The sequence below is a fragment of the Cebus imitator genome, unplaced genomic scaffold (assembly GCF_001604975.1).
Source record: "Cebus imitator isolate Cc_AM_T3 unplaced genomic scaffold, Cebus_imitator-1.0 Scaffold87, whole genome shotgun sequence".
NCBI lineage: Eukaryota > Metazoa > Chordata > Mammalia > Primates > Cebidae > Cebus > Cebus imitator.
This window is the reverse complement of record NW_016107402.1, coordinates 3,913,137-3,920,832: the sequence shown is the minus strand read 5'-3', so window position 1 is coordinate 3,920,832 and position 7,696 is coordinate 3,913,137. Positions and strand designations below refer to the sequence as shown.

Genomic DNA, 7,696 nt, shown 5'->3' with positions numbered 1-7,696 from the left:
AGAGCGAGATTCCACCTCAAAAAAAAAAAAAAAAAAAAAAAAAAAAGATGGTCATGGTGGCACACACCTGTAGTCCCAGCTACTCAGGTGGCTGAGGTGGTTGGATCGCTTGAGCCCAGGGAGGTCGAGGCTCCACCGCACTACAGCCTGTGCGACATGTGAGACCTTGTCTCAAAACAACAGCAGCAGCAAAGCTTCTGAAACTATGGACAGTCTTATGTCTGAGGCTGTGATAAGTGGCAGTCACACAATCACAAAATGTGGCAGTGGCAGGAATTGGTCCAGAGGGGTAGGGAATGGTTTGAATTCTTGAATGTCTGGAGAGGTTGGGCTTGTGCAGAAGTGTCTGTGGGTAAGTGGTGTGATCAGCGTCTGGGTGGAATCCCCAGTGAAGGTGTATGTGCAGGTGTGAACATTTTGGGCAGCAGTCTATGCCTGCATGCCTCTGTGTAGACATTTGCAGGTGTTATGTTTGTATGCTGTGTGTGTTTTGGTATCTGTATTTGGGGGAGAGGTTTTGTGTAATGCGGATGGGCCTCTGTGCAGCTGTCTGTGGTTATATAAGTGCACAGGTGTAAATGGTATAACTGTGTGTGTTCTTGTATAGGTACCTCAAACACATACGTCTATGTACAGGTGTGTGTCTACATCAGGGTGCATGCCCATGTCCATGTGCTTTTGGGTGTGTATGAGTGTGTCTGTGGTGGGCAGGTATGTGTGCTCAAGGGTGTTTGTAGCCCGGCTGTGGTGGCTCACACCTGTAATCCCAGCACTTTGGAAGGCCAAGGTGGGCAGATCACTTGAAGCCAGGAATTCGAGACCAGCCTGGCCAACATGGTAAAACTCCATCTCTACTAAAAATACAAAAATTAGCCAGGCATGGTGGGGAGTGCCTGTAGTCCCAGACACTCAGGAGGCTGAGGCAGGAGAAACTCTTGAACCCAGGAGGCGGAGGTTGCAGTGAGCCGAGATCGTGTCACTGTACTCCACAGCACTCTGGCCTGAGTAACAGAGCAAGACTCTGTCTCACAAAAAAAAAAAAAAAAAAGAAAAAGAAAAAAAATGGTGTCTGCAGGGATTTACTCTACAGGTATACCTGTATACATTCCTGTGTGCTCTTGCAGAGCTGTGGGGTGTATAGGTGTGTTTAGTTCTGTGGGGTTTGGAGTACCTGGTCTGTGTGTACTAGGATAGCAGTGAGGGAGGGAGATCACACTCCTCTGCGGCCTCTCTCATGCTGTGTGGGGGTCTTGTGTCCCAGAGGGAGAACCCAGCATTAGTGGAGTCTGAGATGGCAGAACCAATGGAGGAGACCTTCAATCCCATGTCACAGCTGGCCCGCCGGGTAAGTCTTCTCTTTTCTTCCACACCAACCCTAGGCAGCCTGGCAGAGGCTTCTCTGGAGTCCTGGAAGTTTGTGCTGGGCCCCTTTCCTGACTTCCACCCCGCTTCCCAGGTTCAGGGAGTCGGGATGAAAGGCTGGCTGACAATGTCATCTCTGTTTAACAAAGAAGATGAGGATAAGCTGCTGCCCCCGGAGCCTTGTGCTGACCAGTATGTGCGTGTGTGTTTGGGGGTGGTTCTGGAAGGGGCCTGCAGTCCCCCTCTGCCTGGTCCTTTCTTTCTGGTCAGTTTGTCTTTCTAACCACAGAGGGCTGAGAAGGGGCAGCCCCAGGCTGTTTCTGTTTCTCTCAGCAGGAAACAGGCCAAATCAGCAAATCTGGGAGATTAGGGTAAATCTCAGGAGGAATTGACCAGCTGTTGGGATTGAGGTGCTAGAAGGTATTTATGGGCTTTCTCAACCCATCCACTTAGAAGGGGCCGTCTCTCTAAAATCCGAGAACGGAGAATAGCTTTAGGTCTATAGCTTCTGCAACAGAAGGTGATCCAGATCAAAGGTTCCCAAATACTGTCTAACCTTACCCTCCAAGGAAGCGTGTGACAAACATATTCCTGGACCTCCTTCAGAGACTCCAATTCGGCAGGCGTGGCAGGGCCCTGGGGATCTAGCTGTTTTCAGCAGGCTCCCCGCCCAGGACCCTGCAGCACCTACTTTGGGAACCACTGTCTTAGAAGGTCTTTGATGCCCAGGATTAGGGGGTAGGACCTGGGACCTCAGTCTCCCTCCTGGCTCTATCTCTGGCACACTCTCCATTTCTGCCTTTTCCTCCATCCTGGTCACATCCCCCTCTCACCCTTGACCCTATTCTTTTCTCCTAGGGTCCCCAAGACCCATCCATCTCTCCCTCCCCCAGGTTTCCATTCTCCTCCCCCCACATACCCATCCCCAGTTCCCTAAGGAACTTCTCGGACTCGAGGCTTCAGCTTCAAGCGCCATCACCTCTCCTTGACTGTCCTCCCCCCACATCTCCCCACCTCTCTTGAGTCCCCTTGCTCTCCCCTAAGCCTCTCACTTAGGCCTTCCTGTCGCTTCACTTTTCTCCTGTGTCCCTAGTCCCCCTTTCCCTCAATCCCAGGACCGTGCCCTGCCCATGCCCTACCTCTTTTCCCTAAGGCATCCCTCGGGTGGGATCTAAACAGCCCCTCCCGCTTCCACCTGCTCTCCCACGGATCCTTCCAGCTTCCCAGACCTACGCGCGCCTCCAGCGTCCCTCTTCGAGCCTCGCCTGAACCCCTGACCTCATTCTCTCCCCAGGGATCCCGATGACTGTCCCCTCCCTCCACACCCCTCGCCTAATCCCCTGACCCTGTCCCACCCCAGCCCCCTTTCCCAGGGCCTCTGAGCCCTCCCCTTGCCTCCAGGCCCTGACCCGCCCCTCGACCCTGTCCCCCTGTAGTCACCTGACCCCGCGCCTCACTAGAACTCCTGAGTCGGCCTGGGCTCCCCCGACCCCACTAAACCCGTCCCTCGGACCCGCCTCCTCTCCGATGTTCTCCTCGGGACCGCTCGGCCGCTCCCCTGACCGCGACCCTCTTTCGCAGTCCTCTAGCGGCGGGAAGTCCCTCGCAGGCGGCGGCGGCGGAGGCGCGCGGCCCGGGCTTCTGGGACGCGTTCGCCAGCAGGTGGCAGCAGCAGCAGGCGGCGGCTGCGTCCATGCTGCGCGGCGCCGAGCCTACCCCAGAGCCGGACCCCGAACCCGGGGACGAGGCCGTCGAGCGCCCCGAGTCGCAGGAGGCCGAGCCGGTGGCCGGCTTCAAGTGGGGCTTCCTCACCCACAAACTGGCCGAGATGAGAGTGAAGGCCACGCCCAAGGGCGACTAGCAGGCTGGCCGAACCCAGCGCCCGCTGCTCCCATCCCTGATAAAATCCCTGGCCCGACAGCCTGTGTGACTGTGTGCTTTTGTCCGGACATCAAGAAAGGCTGCTTTTGTGGGGACGACCTCGGGCGGGGTCCAGCTGGAAGGATCCTCGCCTCACCAAACATACAGGGGAAAATGACCAAAGACAGCCCGCATATCAGGATGGGTTTTTTATTTAAGGTACAACTTTCCAGTAAGCTGGGGAGCTCCAGAGGACTGCGTCCACTGCCCTCTCCAGCCTCATTTAATTCAACAAACTGTGCCTGTGGTCCTACTATGTGCGCCGTCCCTATACTAGGCAAAGGTCAGAGACTAACGAGAGAACCTGGACTACCAGCAGGTCCCACAAAAGGTGACAAATTCAGTCACAAATGTAGGGCCGTACTTGGGAGCTCAGAGCAGGTGAGGCTGACTGGGGCATTCAGGAAGGCTTCCTGGAGAATATACGTAATCTCCAAGAAGGAAGAGTGGAGAGAAAAGGAACAGCAACCCAAGCAAAGGAAGGAGGTGCATGAATGAAGACTCAGAGGTGCGAACCTGTGATAAATAGGCGACCTTGTGTGTCCTTGCAGGAAAGAGAGGCAGTGGCAGGAGCCTGGGGGCTAGCAGAAAAGCTTCCCTTCTTTTCGTGTCCGAAAGGTTGGATCCTCCATATCTCAGCCCTTCATACCCAGTGACCACAACCCAGGCAGCAAAACTTCTGGAATGGGGCCTTGTAGGATCTGGTGGACCCCAGATTTCTGGAGCAGACGCCCCTTCAGGCTCCCAAAACGCGCTATTCCCAGCTCCCAGCTCTAGTTTGGATCGACCTGGAGGCCGGTGGAAATCACAACAGTGTTAGAACTAATTCAGTAGAAGTCACAGCAGTTATCGTTTATTGAGCACTTTCTCTATGCTGGGCACTTTGCCATGCGCGTTACAACTATTTTGAAATACTTGCATCCCCTACTCCTCCCTCCTTAGTAACGGAGGGGTCCAGCTGCTTCAGAGGTCAAGTGCTTGCCCAGGGTCACACAGTAGTCAGTCGGGAACCCACACTCCAGAACCCGCTCGGTTAACCACAAAAACCGGTTTGCCTCCTTCCTCAGCTCCCCATTTAAATTACATTTTAGCTGTATTCAGCAGGTTTGCGCATCTCCCACCAAGTCCTGACTCCCCAGACCTGGCCTCCACAGGGGCCACAAGGCACCTCCCTCTCCCTTCGCCGCGGGCTCAGGGAAGGGCCTTCGCCAGCAACTTATCCCCCCTCTCCAAGGTTCAGACGCGAAACTGAGTTCCAGAGGGAAGGGCTTGCGCAAAGGCGGGCTTGCGCAAAGGCACCCAGCGCTTCAGAAGCGGGGTGTCCCCGTCCGTGCCCGGGGCCAGCCCCGCGCTCCGCACTCCCCTGGAGCCGGCTCCGGAGCCGCGGCGGTCACACCTCGGACTCGCGCGGCGGTCCGCGGGCGCGCTGGCAGCCGTACAGCCACTGGATGACGCGCGCGTTGCGCTCCACCACCGACACCGGGGGGCGCCCGTCCCGCGCCGAGCCCCCTGCCTCCGAGCCGCCGCCGTCGCCGCCCGCGCCGTCCGGGCTGTCCACGCCCCTGTCGCTGGACGTCCAGTCGCTGGCGTCCCCGGAGCCGGGCGGCGGCGAAGTTCCGGCCTGCGGGCTGGCCTCGGCGCCCCAGCTCTGCGGGGAGAAGCGCTCTGCGCCCAGAACCTCCACCAGCGCGCGCTCCAGGCCGCAGTAGTTGAAGAAGCGCTCCTTCTCCGACAGGGGCAGTGAGCACGTGGGGCACAACTCCCGCTTTCCCGTCGCTTCCGGGGCATCCTGGGGCGCGGCCCAACCCCCTGAAGCCGCAGGTCGCTCTGTGGAGGCGGGGCTACTCGGGGCAGCGTCCCGCGGGGCGCCCAGAAAGAGGCGCCGCACCAGCCCCTGGCCTTTGGCGTTCTCTTTGTTCACCGAAGCTTTGCAGTCCCGCTTCTGGCGGTAAAAGATGAGGGAGTCAGGCCTTGGCAGCCGCCTGCTGCTTCCGCGGCGGGCCGGCCTGGGCGTCCTGGGCGATGCAGGGGGCCCCAGCTCGTTGCAGGGGTGCGGCGTCAGCGGCCCGGGACTCCCACGCAGGGCTGGCTCCTGTCGCCTAGCTATCACCTGGTACGTCTTGACATACTTGGCTTTGTCGGCTTCCAGCCTCTCCACAGCGCTGGGGGTCCTTGCTCTGGACGGAGTGGAGGGAGGGGCCAGGAGCATCTTAGCAGAGCTGGGTAGGACAGTTCCTCATAAGTAGCCAGCCACGGGGCCAGGAGCGCTTGGCTTGGGCTCTCACAGACCTGCAGGGAGAGAGGAATGGTCAGGGGAAGGGCAGGAACTGTCCCTGCTCCTCTTCTGGTGGCATTCCTCAGTATGGGATCAGTCAGCCACCCCTCTCCCATCCAGGTTGGCCGGTCCCATGTCCAGGGAGTAGAGGCTCAGGCCATCCTTTTCTCCGTCCTTCAGAGACATTGAGTGGGGATCTCTCTTGCCACTCAGAAACATATGCCCCTTTGAAGGTGCCCCGGTCTGGCCACAGGGCCATGCAGGCAGGCCTCAGCAAGCAGGACACTTGGAAAAGGAAACGGCTGGTCCCGGCCCAATTCCTGAAAGTGGCTTCAACCGGAAAAAATACCTCTTCCCAACCCAGCAGCCTTGAGCACAAGACAAGGAGGCTCCCAGCCACAGGCTGGCTCCAGCAAGGCCCACCCTTCCCGCCCCCAAACACCGAGGTCAGGGATATAACCACAGGGTAGGAGCCTCCAGTAATTGCAGCCAACTGCCCTTCCCAGGCCCAGCAGGGCCATCCGGGCAGGAGAGGGAGGTGGTCCCCAGGCCCTATCAGCTACTGCCAGCTACTCTGCCCCTGCCAAGGGGATCTCGGAATGCCAAACTGTAAACATTACCTTGTTTAACCTTTGCATTTCCATTTCATGAGGAGGAAACTGGCCTAGAGAGAAGGGGGGGGGACTTGTTCGGGTCCTGTTGAGAGTTAGGGGCCAGGACTGGAACACAGGTTTCTTGCCTTGCAGTTCAGATTGGATCTCTCACTTGCCTATCAGAACTTCTCTCTGAGGCTTGGGGCAATGGCTGACACCTGTAATCCCAGTACTTTGGGAGGCCGAGGCGGGTGGATCACCTTAGGTCAGGAGTTCCAGACCAGCCTGGCCGACATGGCGAAACCCTGTCTCTACTAAAAATACAAAAATTAGCCAGGTGTGGTGGCGCTCACCTGTAATCCCAGCTACTTGGGAGGCTGAGGCAGGAGAATCACTGGAACCTGAGAGGCAGAGGCTGCAGTGAGCCAAGATCACAGCACTGCGCTACAGCATGGGTGATGGGGCAAGACTTCGTCTCAAAAAAAAAAAAAAAAACCTTCTTACTGATATTTTGTGTGTATTCCTGCTGCTATAAAACCAAGCAATTTCCGTTAGAACTGGGCCCCTTGCCTCACTAAAAAGTTCCTTCCACTAATTATTCCTAATAACTTGTGCTCTTCCCAGAATTCTGCCCTCAGGGTCCTTGTCCCCTTTTTATCCTGAGACCTCCTGACCCTTCTCCACCTCCTTTCTGCCGGGGAAAGGGGCGAGGAGGGGTTGTAAATCAAGAGCTGACAGTTCTCTTAGCAGTAACAGAATGGGCCACCCACATGGCCCTGCACACCCGACCCCACCCTATCTCCCCCTACTCCCCCTAAGTCTGGGAGGCTGAGGGACTTTGGATCTGGGGACAACAAAGGAACAGAACTCGCCAGGGAAGCAGGGAGAGGGTCTGCGAGAGGCCTTGGGGCAGAGACCCTGCCAGGCCCAGCCCACCCCCATGCCCATCATTCAGTCTGCCCAAGGGTAGTTGAGGCCTGGGAACCAAGGAGAGCCTGGCAGTGTCCCCCTCGCTGTCTCTCAGGGATTCTTCAGGGCAGTGGGTCGGATTCCAAGATCCCAGGAAGGCACTGCTTGTCTGACCCCGTGGGTGCCCTCTGTCCTCTCCTCTTCTCCCCAGCCCTGAGCAAGGAGACTATAAAAAGTCCTTAATCACAAGGACCAAAATAGTCTGTCATCCACAGCCTCTTCCCTGCCTTCCGGGCTAGCCTGGAGGCCGGACCTCAGACATCCCACCCTAGAAGCCTGGCAGGCGGCCTCGGTCCCTCCATCCCCTTGCTCGCCTTCTCCCAGTCCGGAAGTTTGTGTTCTCAACTCTGCCCAAGGCTTTGGCTCTGGGCATGGGCTATCTTTTAGGCTCACTAGTTTGGCACCAGTCTCCCTGCCCTCAGGTTCCTGGGTTCCTTCCCACCCCAGCCCTGGGCTCAGGGTGCACTCACCTCTGCGTGGGAGGCCTAATTGCAGGGGTCCTTGGGCAGGTCCAGACTGAGGGCAGGAGTGGACAGCAGGGACTAGAAGTAACTTTGGTGGCGGCCAAACCTCACTC

At 57.6% G+C, this 7,696-nt stretch overlaps 2 protein-coding genes across 3 annotated transcripts in view; one reads left to right on the top strand and one right to left on the bottom strand.

Moving 5' to 3' along the window:
- CUNH1orf232 (chromosome unknown C1orf232 homolog) overlaps window positions 1–3,282 on the top strand; it is a 5,499-nt gene extending 2,217 nt beyond the window's left edge. The window contains exons 2-4 of the mRNA XM_037740682.1: window positions 1,262–1,345; window positions 1,457–1,554; window positions 2,944–3,282. Coding sequence (XP_037596610.1) covers window positions 1,262–1,345; window positions 1,457–1,554; window positions 2,944–3,223 — 462 coding nt within the window. The 3' untranslated portion in view covers window positions 3,224–3,282. The remainder of the gene's footprint in view (window positions 1–1,261; window positions 1,346–1,456; window positions 1,555–2,943) is intronic.
- Window positions 3,283–4,105: 823 nt separating this feature from the next.
- On the bottom strand, window positions 4,106–7,696 carry FAM110D (family with sequence similarity 110 member D). Of its 2 annotated transcripts, none has more exons than XM_017534644.2 (2): window positions 7,590–7,696; window positions 4,106–5,571 (listed from the first exon to the last, which is right to left on the bottom strand). In XM_017534644.2, exon 2 carries the CDS (start codon window positions 5,489–5,491, stop codon window positions 4,673–4,675), a length of 819 nt encoding a protein of 272 aa, XP_017390133.1. In that variant the 5' UTR covers window positions 5,492–5,571; window positions 7,590–7,696; the 3' UTR covers window positions 4,106–4,672. The 2 variants fall into 2 exon arrangements, with proteins under 2 accessions (XP_017390133.1, XP_037596609.1); XM_037740681.1 differs by lacking the exon at window positions 7,590–7,696 and adding an exon at window positions 6,504–6,539.

What these genes read in the sequence shown, in the direction of transcription:
- FAM110D (XM_017534644.2), bottom strand. Translation starts at nt 5,491, where the DNA reads ATGCTCCTGGCCCCTCCCTCCACTCCGTCCAGAGCAAGGACCCCCAGC.